Here is a 26,724-nt window from a genome sequence, read left to right on the forward strand (position 1 = left end):
GGACTCTCAACCATTGCGCCACCAGGGAAGCCCTGTATTTATTCTTATATTTGGTGACTGGTCATTTGTGCAGTTTTGGAGGGTATCTTTGAATTTAATTTATTGGCACACTTATGTAGACCTCAGTTGTATGAACTGATTTCTGTCTAGTCATTAGTAGATTGCTTGCCTATGTTTCCTTATATTTTATGTACAAATATCTAGGCAGGAGCCTATTCAGGGTTTGCAGTTCATTGTTATTGAAGCTGTCTGTGGATTCTATGTTTAACCATCAATGATTTCCCAAGCTGGCAGCTTTTATGAAAAGAACTAAATCCAAATTTGGCCCTGGATTGAAAAAAGCAGAGTTCCTAAATAGTTAATGTGTATGATACACTTAATAGTATTATCAACCTTTAACTAGCAATTATCCTTCTGGGAATGTAGTCATACAGTGTAAATGATTGAAGAAGAGAATGTCATATGCTCAAATGTATTCACAACAGTCACAATAGCAAGAGGTTGGAAGGTCTAACAATAAAATAATGGGTAAATAGAGTATATGTCATTAGGATGGACTCTTAAGTCATTAAAAATGATCACGATGGGGCTTCCCTGGTGGCGCAGTGGTTGGGGGTCCGCCTGCCGATGCGGGGGACACGGGTTCGTGCCCCGGTCTGGGAGGATCCCACGTGCTGCGGAGCGGCTGGGGCCGTGAGCCATGGCTGCTGAGCCTGCGCGTCGGGAGCCTGTGCTCTGCAACGGGAGAGGCCACAGCAGTGAGAGGCCCGCGTACCGCAAAAAAAAAAAAAATGATCACGATGAAGGCAGTGTAGAATTATGGGGAAATGTTTCTTACATAATATTAAGTAAAAGAGGCAGAATATAAATGGTATGTTGATTGTTAAGGCAGATATAAACAATAAATGCATTTGGACCGACTGAAAATAACTACTTGGTGGTGGGAATGTGAGTAATTTAACTATACTTTCTTCATTTTTTTTAAAACTAAAAGAGAGAAAGTAAAGAGTTTTAAATAGCATGATCATATTATTCGAGAGCCAGATTCCTCATTTATTTTTCATGGATTTGTAAAAATGACAGCTTGTATGTTAACTTGAGGTTTAGCCCAGGAACCTGATTTGTTTGCCTCAACAGATTCACTGTATCTTGATTTTTAAAATAAATTCTATGAAAATTCCAATGCCAACTGGTCTGCGATCTTTATTAATATGAAAAGATCGCATGGGTGAAAGATACCATAATCAGAGATAAACAGAAAAAGCACGGAATAAAATGTGGAGCATCTACCAAAAGATATGAAGGCCTTTTGAAGAGTTGTTCCTAATTCATATATATAAGTTAGAGTTTTATGGTAAATATACAGATAATGCAGAACATTTTCACATTCTTAAATTTTACTTACAAACTAAATCTTTTACATTATATTGAAAAGACATAGCCTTAGTCAGTTGTGAGAAATGGCTGCAAAAAACCCCACAAATCAATCCCCAAATTTATTAACAAGTCCTGTTGCAGTAATGCCTGTTAAAAAATGTCAGCTGAAGGCAGAAGGAATTTGTGAAATTCTGGTCTCCTTTGTATTTATTCTTCGGCAGTGACTGAAGAGAGGGAGGTCTAATATTCTTAGGTACAGACCTCTCGAGCATGAGGCAAGATGTGGTCCATTTAGGGCAGGGCTGTGAGTGAGCACCCTTGGGATTTGCATGCTCCCTAACCTGGGAATGCAGCAGATACTAAGGGGCCTGGCAGGGTCTTCTGTGTTCTTGGGCATAAAACTCTCTCAGAGGAGCCTTAAAGAGGCTGTCTTCTCAAATGTTAAGCACTTGGGGGTCTCTTAAAATACCTATTCTGACTGAGTAGGTTTGGGGTAGGGACTGAGATTCTGCATTTTTAACAAGTTCTCAGGTGATGCTGATGCTGTTGGTCTGCAGAGTGCAATTTTGCCTAATACAACTCTAAGCTCAGCTTACTTGAGGAAAAAAAGGTGAGGCAGGGAATCTCCTGCTTAATCTTTGCTTCCCATATTATTTCTAAGACTGGAAGCTAATCTTTGGACAAGGAAGCAAGCCACTGGCGTGGACTTCAATGTAAAAAGAAGTGTTATTACATACTGGAATAATTTCTTACAATTTTAGCTTATCACTCTGGTGCCCAGAAAGATCAGTACTGGTAACTAAGAAATATACTCTATAACTCATATGTTGAAGTTTTAAGCATTGCTATATGCCCACCAGCTTTTTGGAATGTTATTGTCCTAACATTATGCTGTGTGGTCATCTATTTAGTTAGATGTTTTTAAAATTTTCTTTGGAATTTTCAAATTTCATTTACAGGCCTCTTTATAAAACCCCTCTCTGATTCTTCTGGGGTGGCCCTTGTATATATGACATATAAAATGTCAAAGTAGTTGGTATTTAATAACTGGCAATTATCTTTAGGTTTATTTTTAGTAATTATCTTAAGATTTATTTTAAATTTTTATTTATTTTTTATTTTATTTATTTATTTATTTTGGCTGTGTTGGGTCTTCATTGCTGCGCGTGGGCTTTGTCTAGTTGCAGTGAGCGGGGGCTACTCTTTGTTGCAGTGCGCGGGCTTCTCATTGCGGTGGCTTCTCTTTGTTGCAGAGCACGGGCTCTAGGCACATGGGCTTCAGTAGTTGTGGCTCGTGGGCTCTAGAGCGCAGGCTCAGTAGTTGTGGCGCACGGGCTTAGTTGCTCCACGGCATGTGGGATCTTCCTGGACCAGGGCTCGAACCTGAGTCCCCTGCATTGGCAGGTGGATTCTTAACCACTGCGCCACCAGGGAAGTCCCAAGATTTATTTTAAAATTAAAATTAATATCATGGGCAGGAAGCTTCTTGGTTTTCACTGATCTTCCCAAGTAAGCTAAAACTAAGCACTATCTGGCATATATATACAATGGAATATTACTCAACCATAAAAAGGAACGAAATTGAGTTATTTGTAACGAGGTGGATGGACCTAGAGTCTGTCATACAGAGTAAAGTAAATCAGAAAGAGAAAAACAAATACCAGATGCTAACACACATATACGGAATCTAAAAAAACGGTACTGATGAGCCTAGTGTCAGGGCAGGAATACATACGCAGGCATAGAGAATGGACTTGAGGACACGGGGTGGGGAAGGGGAAGCTGGGACGAAGTGAGAGAGTAGCATTGACATGTATACACTACCAAATGTAAAATAGATAGCTAGTGGGAAGCTGCTGCATAACACAGGGAGATCAGCTCGGTGCTTTGTGACCACCTAGCGGGGTGGGATAGGGAGGGTGGGAGGGAGACGCAAGAGGGAGGGGATATGGGGATATATGTATACATATAGCTGATTCACTTTGTTGTACAGCAGAAACTAACACAACATTGTAAAACAATTATACTCCAATAAAGATATAAAAACAAAACAAACTAACCAGTATCATTGGTGTTCAATCCTTTCAAAAGTGGCCTTGGGCTGCCACTTTTAACTTTAAATTGCAAAGTTCTGATTTTAACTTAGCATATACTTATAAGAAAATAAAAGCCAAGTATGAATCTATTATCCAAAGCAGTAAAAACAAAATACATTATTTGGAATGTCAATGGGATTCTTATCATTGAATCTTTTTTTCTTAAATCTATGACAGTGAGCTGAAAGATCTCTTAAATGTGTTTCCTGTAACACATTTTTATAGAAAATACATTTACATGGTTATTTGTTTAGTTTTGAATATAGTACTATACACCTTAATTCTTTGGCCCACCAAAGTCTGGAGATCACAGGGTTAGACAAACGGAAAGAACAAAAAGGAAGTCTGTAAGCAGACACTGGGTACTGAAATCATTATGCTTTCAAGATAATAATTAAACCCTAGAGTGAATGAAAAATGGGTGAACTGTTCTTAAGTATTACTGCTTGCTCCTTGGGTGTATATTACTGTTTTGATACTAACAATCTATATCCCTAATACACGCTATTGAATTAATTTGTTGTTCTGAGAATTGAGGTTAAGTGTGAAAACACCAGTTTATAGATGTTCAATGAAGTTTTGTTGGACTTTATATGTCTTACTTGATCAGAAACACATATACTCTGTTTTTGGAAAAGTCAGAGAGATTTCGTCTTCTGTTTCCTATTTTTCCAAGATGTCATTTCTATTTTGGCCCTGACAAACAGCTATCCTACCCTTCTTATGCATTTGCATCTTGTAGACAGTTTAGAATCTAAAAATCAAGACATAAATTAAATGTGTATTCGATGTAACTCCACCAGGCTACTATGACCTTCTGAAGCTCTGTAACACTGCTTTATTTATTAACTACAAAAAGCTCCAAGAGATATAAAGTTTTAATTTTCATAATAATAGAACAGTAAGGAGATATTGGTTGAATTTACTATTGTTTAATTAATCTTAAAGGTAGGAGGTATGCTATTAACAGTAGCAATTGTAATGAAATCCTTTCTTCTCTAAGCATCGGCAACCAATTTATCAGAATGAAAACACATTACCAAGAATCTCATTAACAAAAGCATATATTAAAACTGCGCTAGAGGGCTTCCCTGGTGGTGCAGTGGTTGAGAGTCCACCTGCCGATGCAGGGGTCACGGGTTCGTGCCCGGTCTGGGAAGATCCCACATGCCGCAGAGCGGCTGGGCCCGTGAGCCATGGCCACTGAGCCTGCGCATCCAGAGAAAATATGAAGCATACTTTTAAAAATTCAGATCTGTTTATTTTCAAGAGAAACGGACAGTATTTGCTATTAATTAGAGAAAAGTTATCCAAGAAAATCATTTACCTTGCAAAAGCTTTCAGTTCTTACACTGTAAATGCCAATCCTCAAAACTACTAAATATCACTCTTCAGTACAGTAAAACCTGCTATGAAGGGATGACTTCCCAAACATAGTATAAGCTGGTAACATGAATGTAAATGTGGAGCCTTTAAAGGCATTGTATACATACATAAAAAGATGGTCAACATCCTATACATTAAAAGTGAACCCTCTCCTTTGCCTTCCATTTTATTTTTAATTTTAATTATTTATTTTAATTTTATTTTTCCTTTCCTTTGGATTAAAGTGGAAATAGAGCACTAACATTTTTTCTTTATGATTAAAAAATCTGTCCCTTATGCCTTTATTCACAGAGGTTTACCTGCACCGTTATATTGTCTACTAAAACTGGAAATAGTCTGAAGTCACCAGAGCACCAGAGATGTCTGTTGTGATAATCAAATGGATCTGGAATTGTTTTATCTTTCCTTGAAACACATTATTTGAGTATAGTTTACTCGATGGAAAACCACCATCAACTAATTTTCTTAAAAGAGTTGTGGCAGTATTAGAAGACTGGATTCTTTCCTGAGAGGGCAGCTAACTCTGAATACATGTGCATTTAGTTCCACATGATTAACTGATGCACACCAAACCCCATGTTGACTAAATGGAAAGCAATGTGTTGAATTTCAGGTTGGAATTTGCATACTGCCTCTATTTTTCTAAAATCCAACATGTTCAATCATAACTGTCTGAGTACAAATTAAAGGCTTTTCCTCCCATGAATTTTAAATACACGCTACTCTGTTCTGTGCTGAAATGTGTTAACTCTCTTATTCTGGATTGTTCATTGGAAAATTCTGATAAAAACAGTACAATTAAAAAAAAAAGGTCTTTCATTGAAAAAACATCTGCAAACTTAATGAGGAAATCCACTGAGATAAATACATCAACTAATAAATTCCCATACATGTAGCCAGTAGTATCACTGGCCAAGTACAAATCATCTGGGAAGGTTTGGAGACTTTCAGTTCCTTTGGTCACAGGTTAACCAGAGCACATAACAGATTATTTCTTAAACAGTCCTCTCCTCCACAAAAACAAGCCATTCTACTGACCACATTTAGAAACAACCCAAAGGAAACTATAATTAAGGGGAAGAATGGGACAGAAGTCAACAATCTAGGACATAGTTCATGGTAAAGCATTGTGTGTTTATGTAGACACTTTCTTCTTCTCCTCCCAAATGTCATTATCTAACTCTTAACTCTTCCATATGCCTCTCATATGTGTTTCAATGACTAGATTATGAACTCCTGAAGATTAGGAACTATCAACAGCTTTTAAATCTTTCTCCCCAACCTTAAGTGTTATAGTCACATAGTTGCGAACTAACAAGATAGTAGGTAACTGAATTACATTTAACATCCACAAAGTACTTTTATTGAGATGTAGGAAATTAATAGAGGATTAATTACAGATTCAATATAACAGTTATATGATTATTTATGTTTTATTTTTCTTCTTTCGGCAATTTTAGCATATTGCATTTCTTTGAGAAAAATTTCCTTTTTACACAAATGTTCAAATTTATCAGTATAAAGCTGTTCATAATATTCTTATTACCGTTCTAATTCTTGTAGGATCTATAGTGATGTTCCCTTTTACATTCCTTAGTTATTTAACTGTTTTATTTTTTTTTAAATGATTACTCTTTCAGAGTTGTGTCAATTTCATTAGTTATCTAAGAACCAACTTTTAGAGGTGTTAATTATCTCTTTGTGTGTTTTTCTTCCACTAACTACTAATCTTTTGATTTTCGGTCTTTTTCTTTGCTATTATGTGTTCACAGCTAATATTTCCTTATATCATGGTTTAGCTCATCTTACAAGTTTGATGTCTAATTTGTAATGAAAATTACAATGATCTGTAATGAAAAATTATAATTCAATTCAATTATTTTCATTATTATTCAAAATATTTTCTGATTTCCACTTTCTTCTTTGACTCGAAAGGTATTTAGGTGTATAATTCTTAAATTTAAAGCATATGGGACCTTATCAAAATACCAATGGCATTTTTCACAGAACTTGGACAAATACTTCTAAAATTTGTATGAAAACACAAAAGTCCCTGAAAAGCCAAAACAGTCTCGAGAAAGAACAACAAAGCTGGGAGTATCATGCTCCCTGATTCCAAATACTACAAAGCTACAGTAATCAAAATAGTATGCTGCTGGCACAAAAACAGACACATAGATCAGTGGAACAGAATAGACAGTCCAGAAATGAACCCACACTTTTATGGGTAATTAATCTCCGACAAAGGAGGCAAGAACATACAATGAGGAAAAGGCAGTCTCTTCAACAAACAGTGTTGGGAAAACTGGACAGTTATATGCAAAAGAATCAAAGGGGACTACTCTCTCAAACCATGCACAAAAATAAATTCAAAATGGATTAAAGACTTAAATGTAAAACCTGAAACCATAACACTTCTAGAAGAAAACATAGGAAGTAAGCTCTTTGACACTGATCTTAGTAATATTTCATGGATATGTCTCCTTGGGCAAAGGAAACAAAAGCAAAAATAGACAAATGGGACTACATCAAATGGAAAGGCTTTTGCACAGCAAAGGAAACTAACAACAAAATGAAAAGGTCACCTACTGAATGGGAGAAGATATATGCAAATGATACATCTAATACAACTAATAATAATACATCCAAAATATACAAAGAACTCATACAACTCAACATCAAAAAAATCCCCAACAACCCAATCAAACATGGGCAGAGGATCTGAATAGACATTTTTCCAAAGAAGGCATACAGATGGTCAAAAGGCACATGAAAAGATGCTCAACATCACCAATCAGCAAGGAAATGCAAATCAAAACCACAATGAGATATCACCTCACACCTGTCAGAAATGGCTATCAACGAAAAGAACACAACAAATGCTGGAGAGGGTGTGGAGGAATGGGAACCCTCGTGCACTGTTGGTGGGGATGTAAATTGGCACAGCCACTATGGAGAACAGATGGACATTCCTTAAAAAACTAAAAACAGAACTTCATATGATACAGCAATTCTACTCTTGGGTATTTATCTGAAGAAAACAAAAACACTAATTTGAAAAGATAAATGCACCCCTGTGTTCACTGCAGCATTATTTACAATAGCCAAGATATGCAAGATATGGAAGCAACCTAAGTGCTCCTCAGTAGATGAATGAGATGAATGGAAACAGAAGATGTGACACACACACAATGGAATATTACTCAGCCATAAAAAAGAACACAATTTTCCCATTTGCAACAACATGGATAGACTTGGTGGATATTATGTTAAGTGAAGTAAGTCAGACAGAGAAAGACAAATACTGAATGATTTCACTTATATGTGGAATCTAAAAAGCAAAACAAATGAATAAGCATAACTAGACAGAAACAGACTCATAGATACAGACAACAAACAGGTGGTTGCCAGAGGGGAGTGGGTCAGGGACAGGGAGGGAGAGAAATAGGTGAGGGAGATTAAGAGGTACAAAATTCCAGCTGCAAAACAAATGAGTCATGGGTATGAAATGTACAGTGTGGTTGGATCTGTGAGCCATGGCCGCTGAGCCTGCGCGTCCGGAGCCTGTGTTCCGCAACGGGAGAGGCCACAACAGTGAGAGGCCCGTGTACTGCAAAAAATAAAAATTAAAAAAAAATTAAAAAAAAATAACTGTGCATTATCTTTGTATGGTGACAGATAACTGGAGCCACCATGGTGATCATCTTGAAATGTACAGAAATATCAAATCACTATGTTGTGTAACAGGAACTAACATAGTGTTAACTGTAGGTAAATTATACTTTAAAAACAAATAAAAACAAACTCACTCATAGAAGAAGAGATCAGGTTTGTGGTTACAAGAGGAGGGTGATGGGGTGAGGGGTAATTGGATGAAGGCAGTCAAAAGGTACAAACTCCCAGTCATAAGATAAATAAATAACAGGGAACATAGTGCACAACGTAAATATAATCAACATTGCTATATGTTATATATGAAAGTTTTTAAGAGAGTAAATCCTGAAAGTTCTTATCACGAGGAAAATTTTCTTTTCTTTCTTTCATTTTGTATCTACATGAGGTGATGGATGTTCACTAAACTTACTGTGATAAACATTTCATGATGTATGTAAGTCAAATCATTATGCTGCACACCTTAAACTTAAACAGTACTGTATGTCAATTATATCTCAATAAAACTGGAAGAAAAAAATAAAGCATATGGAAATTTCATATATTTATTTATATACGTACTATTCATATACATATATGTGTATACACACACACACACATATATGGAATGGAATACTACTCAACCGTCAAAAAGAATGACATTTTGCCATTTGCAACAAAATGGATAGACTTGGTGGGTATTAAACTTAGTGAAATAAGTCAGACAGAGAAAGACATATGCTATATGTTATCACTTATATGTAGAATCTAAAAAATGAAACAAACTAGTGAATATTTGTTCACTAGTTTATATTTTGTTTAGAATAACAAAAAAGAAACAGACTCACAGATATAGAAAACAAGCTAATGGTTGTGAGTGGGGAGAGGGAAGGAAGGAGGAGCAGGATAGGGGTAGGGGATTAAGAGGTACAAACTACTATGTATAAAATAAATAAGGTACAAGGATATACAGCACAAGAAATATAGACAATATTTTATAAAAACTATAAATGGAGTATAACCTCTAAAAATTGTGAATCACTATGTTGTACACTTGAAACTTATATAATATGTAAACCAACTATATCTCAATTAAAAAAAACAAACAAACATGTATTAAAAAAACGCAGTCAATTTAGCTCATAGCCATCCAGGAAAAAAAGGAACCTCATGCCTCATGACAAAGACTTTGGAATAACTATGCATGTTAAAGAGGGTAATAATAATAATTATTATTATGCAAAGTAGCTAGAAACGCCAATTAAAGAACAATCAACAGATGCATGTAGTGTGGGAGGTCTTTTGCATAAGTCTCACCATTTATACCTATAGATACAGAGCAATCACTGTTAGAAATTAATCTAAAAATGAATATTAATCTTAAAATGACAGATTATGTCAGCAAGCAAAATTGCTGTTGTGAAACATACTACTGAGCATAAAGTAATGTTCTTCATCCAGTAATCAATTCCACTTTTAAATGTGGACAATTCCTCAAATTTTGAATGGGGACACTAAAATTCCATCTGTAAGTTGTCTGATTAGAATCTAGAACACATTTTTTTCCCTACAAAATCAATGTCATAACTTATAAGTAAGTTCCCATTTCTCTCCCTCTAGGACATTTAAAAAACACAACTATTGCTTTTATATTATGCATTATGTGCCAGGAATTAAGTACTTTACATGGAGAACCGCAACCATCTGCATCAATGTGACAGAGCTATGGGGTCTAAGAACTGAGACCACCTGCTTCAACATGATTTATTTGTTTTTTGCAAGAAAACTTTCCCCAGGAAAGATAAGACTGTAAACCAATAAATAACTTCATTGTTTGTTTCAGGAAATTCCCATATATTAATTTATCTCAGACAAACAATCTGCTTTCCTTGGCAGAGAGTTCACTTGTCAAGCAACAGTTTACTTATCAAGACTTGGTTCAAGACCCTCACCTTGCTATAGATACTAACCATAAAACTTACGTCATGAAATTTCCCCAATCCCAGTCTGTTCTCCACCTTAAAAAAGCTGCCTTAAGCTCCTTGAGCCCAGACTTCCAAATCTTATAAGTATCCTTTCCTGACCTCCTCCTTCAGAGACAGTCAAGACTGTCAAGGGGAAGTCCTCTATTGCTGAAGAGAATTCTAATAAATTTAGTTTTGCTTGATTAACAAGGTGGCTGGAGATATTTTGGGGGAGTTGAATAACATATATTTAGTCCGTTAATCCTCTTAATAACCTTATGAGTAAATTCTATTCTTACATTATTTTTTACAGATGAGAAAACTGAGGTACACCGAATAGTTAAGTGACTTAGGCAAGGACACAAAACAACTTAAGTCACATGAATCTAAACTACGGTACTAATATTACTGAGTCCTTCTTCCCCCTAAGTCTATTGATTTGAAGATACTCTAAAGAATGCTATGCCCTGATCCTCTCAGCCCTTTTCAGTAATTATAGTTCTAATTACTGTAATTAGTAATTTTATTGTCTTCTTCACTGAACTCTGAGGACAGGGACATGTCTTGTTTGCCTCCATACTGCCAGTGCCTACCTAGCATAATCTCTGACACATGGTAGGCATTCAATAAATGTTTATAAAATAAATATTAAATAAAACCCTACTTTACAAATGAGGCTCTGAGATATTAAGAGTCTTGCTTTAACTCACCCAGAAGGTAATTGTCAGAATTGGTGCTCCTGCTAATGCACCACTCTTTCATTCAACTTGTAAACGAGTTCTCAAAGAGCGGTTTTTATGAGATGAGTCTACAAACAGTGCAACAGGGATTCACGTGTATGAAGCCCTACCAAAATATTGTATTTCTTTGCTTTCTGCTGAAATGTTATCATCTCAGTGCCGTACAGATCATCTCATGTTGATTAGATGCTGGAATCTCACATTTGTCTCTGATTAATAAAAAATGGAAAGCTCTAATTGGTAAATGCAATTTCTGACAAGGTTTTGAAACACTAAGAAGTTACTACATACTTTCCTTGGTATTAAAACATTTGTAATTCACTTCTCTTTACCCAAATAAGTAGAGCTTTACCTATATAAGGTTCTTTTTTTTTTCTTTATTATAAGAAGAAATGAATGTTATATAAATATTTGGGCATCAGAAAAAAAGTTTAAAATTTTACATAGAAGTTAAAATTATGAAAGGAAAAAAGGTAGGCTTGGAACGGTTTACTGCTCCTGAGTTAGATACTCATATAGCAAACAATATAAGGAAATAAAATAGAATAAAATAAGCAACCTAAAGAGACGCATCAACCAAATGCAAATGTGTGAACCCTGTTTTGATTCTGAATTGAACCAACTGATATAAAAGACATTTTGAGCCAATCACGGAAATGTGAATGAGGATAAGTAATAGATTATTATGGAAAGAAATCCTTAACTTAGAAATATATATTTACGTATTTATGTGAAATAACAAACTGCTTGAGATTTACTTTAAAATTCTCCAGGGAAGGTGAGTATGGGTGGCAAATGTGTGTCTGTGTGCACTTTCATGTGTGTCCTGATGAAACGAGATTGGTAAAATGTTTATAATTACTGAAGTTTGTGATGAGTACATGGGGATTTATTATACTCTACTCTCCACTTCTGGACATGTTTAAAGTTTTCAGCATAAAAAACTTTAAAAATGGCTAATTTTCCCAGTGTTGTACTAGGTATACAAAGCACCTGACCATTCACACATATACTGGCTACAAACTCAGTATCACAACCCAAAGCAAAAAATTATTCTCATCTGTGTATAGACTCTGAAATTTAAGAAAGCAGTTACTTCTTCTTCTGGGAGAATTTTATGCAGTCTCTAGCTGAGAATCAAGGAAGCTTTTTCCCAGTTGTCCATCTCTTCTGTGTGTATTAGAAACCTCAAGTTTTCTGCTAATGAAAGGACTCTGTACCATATTGGGCAGAGTTTGGGTCTTCTCTTATTCACTCCTGCTTCTCCTAGATTGGTTTTTTACAGAGTACCAGATGATTCATAAACTGACAACCCATCCTTTATTTTAGTAAGATAAATAGCCCCAAGAATCCTTAAAGTGAATATCTCAGTTATAAGACACATATTCCTTTAAGGACACAGAATATTTCCTTATGTAATTTAGATTAAAACACAGTATAAAATATGCTTTATATTAAGCACTTTTTATGTCTGGCCTGCTTCCTGTGTATTTATTTAAGCGTGACCTTTTCTCTCCTGATAACATGAAAAATCCTTCCAAAATGTGAAAGAAAATGCTAATGATCTTCAGGACCAACTAGTTGTACTGTATCTATACCTATACCTTTCATCTGATTTTAGGTTGGTAAAAAGTCAAAATGTGATATGCAGCAAATAGCAAGGGTCTCAAATACTGAACAGGAAACAAGGCTCAGATTACAATGTCCTATAGACGTACTAACTCTGAAATGTAGGTCAAATCCTTTTATAATATTTTCATGAGTTCTTGATTTTTTTAAACTTAATGTATGCTTTGACAATGGAAAATGGATTAAGGCATTCTGTTGTTAGCTATTGTTTTGTTGCCTATTTAAAATATATAGCAATTTTTTCAAATATTTATGTAACATGGCATTAATGTTTAGAAAAGCAAAATTAGCAATTGATTCCACAAACAGATACATCTAATACCTTGCTTCAATTGAAATCACTGCTGCTTCTTCAGTGCAATAATGGCATAACATCTGGGAGATTTCACAGGATCAAACAACTTCACGAGTGCAGACCACGCAATATCATCCTGCAAATTGGTAAGTGATTTAAATAGGCAACTACTTGTTGAAGATAAAAATGAGAGATGTTAGACTACATACTGGAATATAAAAACTACATGAAAAACAAACTATATAAAAGAAAATTATTCTTTGTTGAATAAAATTAACACTTAGAAATTCACCTTCGGGAATTTATGTTGAGGAAATAAAGATATGCATAGAGAGTGAACCACAAGGTTACTCCTTGCTGCAATTGTGAAAAACTGGAAGTGGCTAGAGACAACTGGGTACTACTTAAATAAATTATATGATGAAACATTATTCAGCTTCTGTAGTACATTTAATGAGATGGAAAAATTCTAAATAAAACAAATGAAACAAATTAGATGCAAAACTGCATTTACAATTTATTCCAATTTTAAAGTAGAAATAACATGCTCATACATATACATGCAACATACACATATTAGAAGCTCTAAAAAACATATCAATAATTTAATAGCTAATGCTGAAAGGTGAGATAATCATTACTTTTAATTTTTTTTATATTCTTCATTTAAAATTTTCTAACATAAGTGTGTATTACTTTTATAATAGTAAAATATTATTTAAAATATTAACAAAATGAACAATTATATGATTTCTGTCACTTTGTTACCAATCGGTTAAACTTGGTGCATACTGTTTTGCATACCTATTTTATTTAGGTCACTGGAAATTGTTTTGAAAGGGAAATGATGAGTACCTAGTAAAATAAGGCTGATTCTGTGAACTAACAAGTTGAGAACCAAAAGATTCCAGTGATTTTGAATTAGTTAGTAGCTTAGGAAAGTACATAATTATGTAAATATTTAAAAATTGCCTTTCTCCATAAAAATACCAATTATTAAAATTCATCTGTTCCAAGTAGTTTGCTGAAAAGAAATAAAGCTCTCCATATGATAAAACAAAATTATTAAAATAAAGAGTTTATACTGGAAACAAGGCTGAATCCACAAATGGGCTTAATTTTAAAGAGCTCAAAAACATTATTTTGATCATAGAGTAGAATCTGAAAAACACATTTTTCCCAAAGATAACAAAAAATCATATTTTTTGGTCATTCAACAAAGATAAAACAAATAAGACTGAAAAAAACAGAAGCAATTATCACTGATGAGAAGGAAATTTCTAAACTGCAGAGTGCATATGTCCAAAAACTCAAAAGTGAATTAAAAGGTGATTCTTATAAAATGAAGCATAAAAATGATATCTTTTACATCTTGCTTTTATTAATTTTAGCTACACAATATGTCATACATGATGGTTTGTGTGCATCGTCTACTGTATAGTAATTACCATAAAATTAAAAGAATGTAAACTTTATTATAGTAGCTTTGCTGGAAACATCTGTTGTACATATGTTTTTGTTTCAAAAGAGATGGAAAGAATATTTAGACTTGGAAAATATAATGAGAAAAATTATCTTACTAGTTTTATGTGAAAGAATGTTATCCTAGTTATAAGCAGATCCATATTACTGGGTTTAATAAATATATTTGTTATGCATTTAAAGTTAACATAATTTACCTGCTCTTTCAGGTAGCAAAGTCGATCCAGAAGAATCAATGTCTCTATGCAAGGAGCCAGAACAACTTTCAACTAAAAGAAAGTATAAGATAGGACAGTGGTACTTTAAAACAAACAAAAATACTAGCTTAACACTTGTTTAAGAAAATGTATCTACAGAAACTCATATAAGGCCAAATCTCCAATACTCATTGTACATCTTCAGAAAATAAATACTTCAGAGATCAAAAGTTTTTATTTAATAGTAAAAGGAAAAGAATGTCCTTTGAGTGACTTTGGGATAGAATCCAAAAGCAATCATACATATGTGATAGAAAGCTTTTAAAGGGGTACTAAGAATGAAATTCATTAAAAGGAATGCTTGTGAAATAACTGCATTGAGACCAATATGTGTTCAAAGGACTCTAAAACTTCTTTCCATGCATTTATAATACACTTTAAGAGAAATCTACCATGTGTTCTCTTTATTGCATTACTGACACCTAATATAGTTCTAAAATAGGAAATGATCCAAAACGGTTTTTCTACATTAAGAGAAAAACAACACAGATTGGTTGGCCCCATAAAAAAATTTAATAGGATCCTACTCAAGTCTAGCAACATATTCAATTTAATATGTTTAATTCTGAGATTTACCATATTAAAAGCCTCCAGCTCATTCATTCTAGGCTTGTACTTCTCGTAGTAGTCCATTATAATTCTTTCTGGCAGCTTCAAGATAAAATAACAATAATAAATTTAATAACAGTTAAAAATATTTTTTTCTAATCAAACATACCCTAAAGTAAAACAAACATAACAATTTAAAACAACCTTAGGTGTCTGAAGAGCTCTAAGGATATCCATGAAACAAGTCAATATAACTAAATTCTTTCATTTAAATCTTCTGTACCAATACAGGTTATTCAGTATATCCTAAGTAAAATCACCAATACCAGCCTATTAACTTTGTTTTATTTCAACAAGTAGTGATGAAATACTTACTTTCACTTGTTTCTATGCTTGGGGTGCACAGTAGGTAGGAGCTCAATAATCTGTTCTTGAACAAAATTAAAATTTAAACAATATATCTAAAACTATCTAAAACTATATATCCTAAAGAATAACTCAAAGGCAAAAGGAATACAGTAAGGACATATATTCATATTTAAGGTAATTTCTTCTAACATCCACTTAACAAATTCATCAACAAGCATTGCTGTTTTTTTCTCTAAAACATATGACACCCATAGTACACTGTACCTTTGTGGTTAGTAGGCCACTTTCTAGATCATTTACATGTTTCTGTTCCCACCAGTTGAGCTTTATGCCTACTGAATTAATTGTATTTGTTCTTAAACTTGTTATTCCAGTTATATTATAATATGACATGAATAAATATTACAAAACCAATGAGATACAAATACAAAAGGCAAAGCTGTTTCTCTGTAAGTTGAATGCCTCTGTGAAAGGCCTGATAAAGGAACGTCACCAGAAGAAACTGCTGTCAAATTATATGTGGTCAAAACAAATGAAAGACTGAATAAAAAGAGTCCAAACTCTGAAAGGATTTGTATTCAGATTTCCTTGAAAATATCTAAATATTTTTTCAAAGCCCCTATTCTTTTTCTATCACATGAAATTTCTTTTGAATTCAAAAAATACAAAAGGGTAGGTAACAGTGACAAGTAAAGCTTCGTCTCATCCAATTTCTAGTGTAGCTTTCCAGAAAAGATCTCCCCTTTGGTATAGAACCCAAGCAGATTATGGCCTTCTCTCCAACCCTTTTTAAAATTTTGCCCATCTTTGAATCAAATGAGTACCTCCTGGACCAAATTTTTGCAGTAGAGTATATTGGACTAGATCTAGTCTGCACTTCAAGTCAGCAAAAACTCTCCTCTCAAAAAAACTGTGTATGTGTTTGAATTATAGCCTTTAGTCTTCACTTCTGTCCTGTCATGTGAGATCAGCAGTTACAGGACAACTCAGAACTCACAATCTTTTTTCAATCCTGCCTCATCAGCATACTGCTTCCTACAAACATGGCTTTTCAATGTGACTCCTTGGGTTCTCCAATATTCTGTCTCCCCTTTATGTCAAACCGAGAAGCACCACCCTGGTCATCAACTGCATTTGTTCCAAACTAGGAATTGTTGATTTTGTTCCTCAGGATATGCTACTTTAAAGAACTATATTGTTGGTTTTGTTGGTGATCTGTAACCCTGGGCAATTTCTCTTGGCATCTTTCTGCATCCTTCTTTACCTTCACTGTACTTCATAATGTACATGGTTTGAGATTTAATATGCTTTTTGATTTTGTCAAAAAGGAGTTTGTGTTTCTATTTCTCTTTTTATTTGTTGCTTTTGTGTAATTTTGAAGAGAAAAGGTGAGAACATCACCTTTACTTTTCTATTAAAAAAAAAGTGGAAGTCTTTTGCTTTACTTTGAGTAATCCAAAGCTGGATACTGTAAACTATGCATTACAGGTATGTTTGATGGATAGACGTTAAGGTAGAAATCCAACTAGTAAAACCATATGCAAAGCTGTGTGCAAAAAACAAAACAAAATAAATGGCCTTGTTCTTACACCAAAAGTTTGGTGGATATAATTATATTAATATGTGTCTCATAAGATTAGATCAGAGAATCTATGGAAATTTTATGAAGACACTGTTTTTTAATTCTAATATCAATTTGTAACATATGTATGTTCATGGTCTTATTTTACAGATGACATAATTGGGTGTTAAATCCAGTAAGAGCCAAGATAGGGCAAGCATCCTAGAGATAAAGGAGGCGTCAGAATTGAGGAAGTGCCTGAGTGTAGATCATATTTAGGCAAGGACATACATGGGAACTTACAAGATGAAGTGCACATTGAATGGCAGCTGGGAGTTTTGGTCATGAATTCCATTGCTCCCTGCTACCCATCTCCTAGACTCCAGAAAAAGGGATTAATATTAGTTGAGCTGTATAACAGGGCCCTAGCTCAGTGAGCTGTCATTTAGGTTCAGGGAGATATCCAGTCCTAAAGAGAAACTGGGTGAGAGACAGTGAAGGAGCAGTCATATTGAGGAGCTTTAGGTTTTCTCCCTTACTTTTCTTACAATTTTTTTGACATTTTAACTCCAATACAGCTGTGTTAGATCAGCAATCCCCAACCTTTTTGGACCGGTTTCAGGGAAGGCAATTTTTCCACGGATGTGGAGGGGGGTTGGTGGGGGGTGGATGGTTCAGGCGGTAATGGGAGCGATGGGTTAGGTGGTAATGTGAGTGATGGGGAGCGATGGGGAGCAGCAGATGAAGCTTCGCTTGCTCGTCCACCGCTCACCTCCTGCTGTGCGGCCCAGTTCCTAACAGGCTGCAGACCTATACCGGTCCTCAGCCCGAGGGTTGGGGACCCCTGTGTTAGTATATGTCCTATGATTCAACACACTTCAAATGCTTGATCAACTTCATCCTGTCTGCAAAAGTTTCAAGAATCAAAGTTCTGGATATAAGCATCTCTTCTTTAAATGCTTCAGTAAGATTCATCATTCCTTGAGTTTCTTCTGCCTTTATTTCAAACCTCAATTCTTCAATCTGCTTTAGAAGTACATTTATTTTGTCTATTGGCAAGCACAGAGTTTTCTCTTTATTCTTCCTCGTAGTCTTATTTGTCTGATGAACGCTAGTTTTAGAAAAATGCTAAGCATTCTTCTTGAGCTCAATGTCTGTTAATAAGTTATATGGATATGACAAAAAGGAGCACTGGCTCTACAGTTAGACAGACTGCATTGGAATCCTTCCTCCCCAATTTCCTAGATTTGAACTTTAAGACATCCACTTAACCTATGTCTCAATTTCCTTACCTATAAAATGAGGATAACTATTCATTTCATAAAGTCATCCTTAGCATTCAGTGAGATAATATAAACAAAGCTTTTAGCACAATGTTTGGCACAAAGGTTCAATAAACATTAGCTTTGCTCACATTATTTTTAAAAAATAAACATAATTTAGAAGTTTTACATTTAAAGATATTTTGAAGATAACAGAGTTTAGATATACCCTATATCCAGTTTCCCCTATTATTAACACCTTACAATACAGTTATTTGTTATAGTAAATGAACCAATAATGATATATTACTATTAGCTAAAGTTTACATTTCATTTGGATTTTCTCACTTTTTACCTAATGTCTTTTTTCAGTTCAAGGATCCCATCCAGTTTACTACATTGTATCTAGTCCTATTGGTTGTGACAGTTTTTCAGACTCGCCTTTTTTTTTTTTTTCTTTTTTCTTTTTATTGGAGTATAGTTGACTCACAAGACTTGCCTTGTTTTTGATGACCTTGACAGTATTGAGGAGTACGAGTCAAGCATTGTGTAGGATGTTCCTTCACTGGGATTTGTCAGATGTTTTCCTCATAATTAGACTGGGGCTATGGGTTTTGAGAGGAAGACTACAGAATTAAGTGTGATATTCCTCACATCATATTAAGGGTACATACTATCCATATGATTTATCACTGTAGATATTGACCTTGAGTACTTGGCTGAGATAGTATTTGTCAGGTTTCTTCACTGTAATGTTCCTCCTTTTCCCCTTTCCACATTGTATGCTTTGGAAGAAAGTCACAACTTGCAGCCCACACTTAAGGAGTGAGGAGTTATGCTTAAGGAGTGAGGGTGCAATATCCAAATAAATTATTTAGAATTCTTTTCCATGGAAGATTCTTCTCTTCTCTTCCATTTATTTATTAAAATCATCTTTTTATAGATCTATATAAGGGGGTCCAGGTACGCAAAGGTGGACCAGACTTCAACTTCATGGGGAATGGGTCGTATGATTGGATGAGAGATACATAGTCGTTCAGAGATTCTCCCCACACGCTACCTGATCAGAAGATAGGTTAGCAATTGACCTTATTTTCACCAGTAGATGGTAGGACTGAGGCTGCTGATATACCCTTGGCTAGAACTCAAGGTAGGTGGATGTGGTACCAAATTGAGAATGCAAAGGAAAACTTCTTAAAGGAAATTAAAAGTGCTACTCCAGTGAACATATGAATGATATGAAAACAAAAGTCTTATTGCTGATACTGAGAAAGTTGTAGTGGTCTGGATAGAAGATCAAACCAGCCACAACACTCCCTTAAGCCAAAGTCTAATCCAGAGCAGGGCCCTAACTTTCTTCAATTCTATGAAGGCTGGGAGAGGTGAGGAAGCTGCAGAAGAAATCTGAAGCTAGCAGAGGTTGGTTCATGATGTTTAAGGAAAGAACCTGTCTCTGTAACATAAGAGTGCAAGGTGAAGCAGCAAGTACTGATGTAGAAGCTATAGTAAGTTATCCAGAAGATCTAGTTAAGATAATTAAAGAAGGTGGCTACATTAAACAACAGATTTTCAATGTAGATGAAACTGCCTTATATTGGAAGAAGACTCCATTTAGGACTTTCATAGCTAAAGAGGAGAAGTCAATGCCTGGCTTCAAAGCTTCAAAGAATAGGCTGAAATCTCTTTTGTCAGTTAGGGTCTAATACAGCTGGTGACTTTGGGTTGAAGCTGACCTCATTTACCATTCCAAAAATCCTAGGACCCTTAAGAATTATGCTAAATCTACTCTGCTTGTGCTCTATAAATAGAACAACAAAGTCTGGATGATAGCACATCTGTTTACAACATGGTTCACTGAATATTTTAAGACTATTGTTGAGACCTATTGCTCAGAAAAAAAGATTCTTTTCAAAATATTATGGCTCATTGGCAATGCACCTCAACAGCTCTCATGGAGATGCACAATGAGATTAAAATGCTGTTTTTATGCTGCTAACACAATATCCATTCTGCAGCCCATGGATCAAGCAGTAATTTTGACTTTAAGTCTTATTTAAGAAATACATTTTGTAAGGCTATAGCTGCCATAAATAGTGATTCATCTGATGGATCTGGGCAAAGTAAATTGAAAACATCCTGGAAAGTATTCACTATTCTAGATGTAAGAACATTCATGATTCATGGGAGGATGTCAAAATAACAACATTAACAGGAGTTTGGAGGAAGCTGATTCCAACTCTCATAGATGACTTTGAGGGGTTCAAAACTTCAGTGGAGGAAGTAACTGCAGATGTGGCAGAAACAACAAGAGAACTAGAATTAGAAGTGGAGCCTAAAGATGTGACTGAATTGCTGCAACCTCACGATAAAGCTTTCACAGGTGAGGAGTTGCTTCTTATGGATGAGCAAAGAAAGTGGTTTCTTGAGATGGGATCTACTCTTGGTGAAGATGCTGTGAAGACTGTTGAGATGACAAAAAAGGATTTAGAATATTATATAAACTTAGTTTATAAAGTAGCAGCAGTCTGAGAGGATTGACTCCAATTTTGAAAGACGTTCTGCTGTGGGTAAAATGCTATCCAACAGCATTGTCTGCTACAGAGAAAATGTGAAAGGTCAATATGTGGGTCAAACTTCATGGTTGCCGTATTTTAAGGAATTGCCACCCCAGCCTTCAGCAGCCACCACCCTGCTCAGTCAGCACCACCTACATCGAGGCAAGAGTCTGCACCAGCAAAGAGACTAGGACTTGCTGAAGGCTCAGATGATGGTCAGCAGTTTTCAGCAATAAAGTATTTATATTTATTTATTTTTTGAATTTTAGCAAGAGGGTAGCAATAAAATATTTTTTATTAAGGCATGTACATTATATTTTTAGACATAATGCTATTGCACACATAATAGACTAAAGTACAGTGTAAACATAATTTCTATCTGCACTGGGAAACCAAAAAATTCACGTGACTTGCTTTATTACGATATTTACTTTATTGTGGTGCTCTGGAACTGAACCCGCAGTCTGAGGTATGCCTGTGTTATTATAGTGGTTGTAAAAAGCAGCAGGAACTTACTTATGGGAATAATGCACATGTTCTTTGCATATCACCAAAGATGACAGGCTTCCTATATATATTTAAACTGTATCAGGAATTCGCTGTTTCTTTAGGGTCAGATGACCTCATATAACGTAGATCATTTCTGGATACAGTCAGTCCTCCACATCCATAGATGTGGAACCCACAGATACACAAGGCTGACTGTACTATACCATTTTATATAAGGGACCTGAGCATCCTTGGGTTTTGTTATCAGTGGGGGGCCAATTCCCCATGGATACCGAGGAACCACTGAATATTACTACATGGAAGTTTATGAGCTCCTTGTATTTTTTGTTGCCCTCCCACTTCTATTGAAACCACCTAGTGATTATGATTACTACTAATCAATCTTTGATCTAATGTCCAAAGCTCAGTTTATTTGGTCTCTCCACGTGTGCCTAGTCCTTTGGCCTCATCTCTCACCACTGTCTCCTCTACTTGCTTTATGCTCCAGCTGTGCTGAGTCCAGAATCATGTTTCTTACTCTCTGTGGTTTTGTACAAGCTATTCCCCCCACCACACACACCTGAAATTCCCTGCTCCCTACCTTCCCACCTTGTTTGCTTAATGAACTCCTATGCACCCTTCAAAACCAAGCTAAGGCATCAATGTCCTCTGAGAAATCTTACAGGCAGAGTGAGTCACTCCAAGCATACATGCTTATATGTCAAACATTGTAAGTTCATGCTATAATTACTTGTTTTCTTTTCTCATGGGTTATGTCTTAATTATCTTTGTAGCTCCAGAGTTTCCACTCTTCTTGGCACATGGGAGATTCTTCAAAATAAATGTTTGCTGGTGAATAACTAAATGATTTTGGTCTCAAAAGTTTTGCTTTTGTTGGCCTGTTTTGGAGAAACATTTTGTTTTTTTTTTTTTTTTTTTTTTTTGGACATCCAAAGCACACTGTGAAAATATTTAAGGATAATTTTCTGAGTTATCCTCTATCCCTTCCACTAAGGTTCTATCTTAGTGATTTTCAACTTTGTCCATTCAACAGCACACACTCCCGTTAAATCACCAGTTTTATTGTCTATTTCATTCTCAATATCTGAGAGTAATATTTATTTGAATATTCATCATATGTATACAGCACACAAACACACATACATGCAAGCTCTAGAACATAAGATCCTTTTATTTCCCCTTCTTATGGACAAATGCTCCAGCTCGTTCTTTGTCTAGCAAGCAATAGTAGTTTTGCTGCTTTTAAAATCTGATGCTTCAAAAATTTACGGATGTGTGTGTGTGTGTGTGTGTGTACGCTCATGTATCCGTGTGTGTGCAGTACATGCATGTGGGAGGAGAAAGAGAGAAAATTAATACAAAAGAAGAAAAAAATGCTGTGGACCATGAATATGAAACCTTGAATACAATTTTAAAGGTTTTCTGAAATTTGGTGAGATGCCAAAGTTTGGGACAGAAGATAAAATTTAAAAATACCTAATTTTTTTAAGGTCTAGGTAAAGCTAATCACTAGGATTTTGTTATTTTAGACAACTGCAAAGTTGTATTAAAATATTTTACAAAGAAGTAATTGAACTTTACTCAATTACAAATAATATTACTGTAAAATGTCATTCTAAGTAGTCCATCTATTATAAACAGTATACTTGCTGATATAAGGTAGCTGATGTTCTGCCACAATTTATTGTTTCCAGTGGCTTGGCTTTACTGTGAAATCTAAACACTCTTCTTAAACAGAACTGTATCTTGTGCAGGGGTGAAACAATATCACCCTTAAACGGTTAAGGCTATGAAAAATTAAAAATCAAGGAGGGGATCATTTTGATAAAAAGTCTTCAAAATATAAGAACAGAATCACTGCTTTTCCCCATTTCCCCACTCTATGTTTCTTGGTGTAACATGGCATTTTAAGATAATATGGGGTCTATAACGGGAATGTTAATGGAATCACTAAAATGACAAATGCTTGAAGACAGCAGATCTTAACTGGGGGTGATTTTGACCCCCAGGACATTTGTGGCAATGTCTGGAGATTTTTTTAAAAAATTATTTATTTTGGATTGTTACAATTAGGGTGCTACTGCGGACACCTAGTGGGTAGAGGTCAAAGATGTTAAACATCCTCCAACGCACAGGATAGTTCTCCACAATAAAGAATTATCCAAATGTGCTGAGTTTGACAAAATCCTGCTCTAAGAGAAAATGTCCAATGCTGTCTGTCACAGCTGACTACAGGACTTATGGATTGATATTTTAAGCTGTGTATGAACCACTTATATATCCAGCACATGCTGTTCTGTTCTGGTCTTTGGAATGATGATTTGTCTGGGAATGTTGTTTTACCTCATGTTTACATGATTTCTTGTGACTAAGAAAGTATCAGAACATGTTAGGAGGTTTCTAGGCACTTCACTTGCTTACATCGTTTTGAATATGAAGAGATGTGCTTTGAGAGATCAGAAACACATCAGTGGTATTCACCACACTTTCAATTATATATAAGCTTGTTAATAAATGATTATAAATTTAGTCAAAGATCTTTTAAACACTTTGGTATATCTAATATTTTAAATTTAAGCGGTTTTGATACTTTTTAGTAATTAGAATCTTGTGAAAATTAATTTCATTTTTTAAATAAAACTATTCATAAATCTCTTCTTATTGTGTTTGTGGTCAAAACCTTCATTTTAGCACTGATATTTCATAATGTGGGAGAAAAATAATAGGATTTTATATTATATCAGAAATATAAGCTTGGTTTTAATAACTTATCCTATTTCCAACCACTCTGGCCTGACAGACACAACTCTCAATTCCTCTTGTTTAACATAAAAACAAACAAAAAACCCCTCAAAACACGTACTCATCTATTTGCTTCCTCTCACCCCCCCACCTTTGAAATGCCTTATTAGGTTCCGTACTTTCCTCCCCTTCCAGCTTGGGTTTCTTGTTCCTTTTCTTTTCCTCACCCATTTTATTCAACATATTTATCTTTCAATGAACTTAAATAGTTTTAAGAGAAAAATCAGCAGGGCACTGTTAATTGTCTTTACTAATAAAGGTAATCATTTAAGACTGATATTTTATGGTGATACTTAGCTACATTAGTCTTTTTCCTTTTGTTTTTAATTTCACTTCTCAGTACAGTGGTGGTTGACAGTGGAGGTTCTGATGTAAGTTGAATCTGCGTTCAAGTTCCAGCTCTGCCACTTGCTCTTCAACTCTGAGAAAATGACTTGCCTTTTTGTAAGCCTCTCTTTCTAGATCATTACATTGGGAATAATAATAGTATCTTACTCTTTTAGTGAAGAGTAAATGCGATAATGTTATGATGTCTTTAGCATAATAACTATAATATAGTAAGTGCTTAGTAAATATTAGCTATTATTAATATTCTAATCAGTAATATAATAAGCATATTAAGAAACATTTACTATGGTTATTATTAGAGACAAAGCTGGGAAGAGAAAGCCATCACGAAAAATGAGTAACACTCTTTCTGGATTTTTACAGTTTGGTTTTTGACAAATACATTTTTAGTTTAAGTAAAAACTTAGCTCTGTATTTATAAAAATTATGCTTAGGTTTGTGTTCCTGATAGTAAATGTAAGACGTGGAATTGAGACATGAAGTAAATATATGCATTAAGAAAGACTAATTGGAAGGAAGACCAGTCTGATTAAAAATATTAAAAAAAAACCGAAATAAAATAACTAAGATAACACTGTCTATTCTTATTTATGCAAGACTAGAAGGATCTTCATATTGGTGACTAAATAAAAATGTTTATAGGAGTCATATCAATTGTATTATTATAAGTAGTACATATACAAAGATAAGAATCATAAAAACTAGTATTATTTAGTTAGCACTTACTATGTACATTGTATTCAGCATTTTATGTCTATTACCTCATTTAATTTTTCTTAAATCCTATGAATTAGAAATGCTTTTTCAGAGCTATTTTACAGAGGAGGAAACTTATTCGTACCAGTCTAATTGCTTTAAGTAATAAAGCAACTGGGGAGTAAATGGATAACTGGTACAATAAATAATAATTCCCTCTGGCTTTGATATAACTTAACCATATCTGTATAATTTTTCTCTTTCAAGAAGAAACCTTAACCACCTTAATCACCATTCCTTAACCAACTATTTTATTCTTTATTTTAATTTATAATCAATTCAAAATACCAAAGTGATCCAGATTCAACTTAATATTTTAGTTAATAACTCATTTGAATCATGTTGACAGTTATTTTTTTCTCAGTGTTAGACTATTTATTACCACTAGTCCATCAGCTTACCTTTTGTGTCTTCAACAATATGTTCTCAATTATTACCTTGGGCTTTCTATGACATTACCACTTTCCAGGATTCTACCATTCAAAGTGTTTTTGAATTTAAGATTTTTAATTTTAATGGATTATACAGCCTTTAAATACATGCAGTTTAAAATTAAAACCATCGTCTCCTGATGTACTTACAATTCCCATTTGCTCTTGCTTTCTAAGTCTATTTTGATTTGAAAATTGGCACATTTTTACCTGAATAAACCTGAAAGGGGAATCACTCTTGAGGTGTACAACAGCAAACTATCCATATAATATTGACAGAAAAGGTGAACTGGAATAAAGGTAACTGAAGTTTGGTTTCAATATAATTTAGATGTTTTTCATGAATAAGAGAAAAGTAGAGGGCAAATAATTTTGTATTATCTCAATTCATAACCCCATAGAAGTTCTCTTGTTTCTTATAAAAACAATGGGTAATCATATACTGACCTTGGACTCATCTAATCCAAGCTTCTTTAGAGACATTCTGACATAATCCAGAAAGGAAGAGGATTTGGAATAAATTTTACCAACATGCCGATCACTGCAAAACAAAATTAAATCACTGTTTAGTTTTTCCAATTTAAATTATAGATGATTTTAAATTCAGTCATGAAATATTTTTAAATACCTTCTGTGCATATGGCACAAGCTCCACATGTGATAATAATGCAGTAATATTTTTGTGAACACTTTTAGTTTACATA

At 34.6% G+C, this 26,724-nt stretch overlaps 1 protein-coding gene across 1 annotated transcript in view; it reads right to left on the minus strand.

The window, feature by feature from the left end:
* Positions 1 to 13,021: 13,021 nt before the first annotated feature.
* Positions 13,022 to 26,724, minus strand: part of METTL25 (methyltransferase like 25) — a 93,623-nt gene continuing 79,920 nt past the window's right edge. The window contains exons 9-12 of the mRNA XM_024736753.1: positions 26,468 to 26,561; positions 15,454 to 15,528; positions 14,818 to 14,889; positions 13,022 to 13,274 (exon numbers count right to left, since the gene is read on the minus strand). Coding sequence (XP_024592521.1) covers positions 13,182 to 13,274; positions 14,818 to 14,889; positions 15,454 to 15,528; positions 26,468 to 26,561 — 334 coding nt within the window. The 3' untranslated portion in view covers positions 13,022 to 13,181. The remainder of the gene's footprint in view (positions 13,275 to 14,817; positions 14,890 to 15,453; positions 15,529 to 26,467; positions 26,562 to 26,724) is intronic.

This window comes from Neophocaena asiaeorientalis, unplaced genomic scaffold, assembly GCF_003031525.2.
Source record: "Neophocaena asiaeorientalis asiaeorientalis breed wild unplaced genomic scaffold, Neophocaena_asiaeorientalis_V1.1 scaffold134, whole genome shotgun sequence".
Lineage (NCBI taxonomy): Eukaryota > Metazoa > Chordata > Mammalia > Artiodactyla > Phocoenidae > Neophocaena > Neophocaena asiaeorientalis.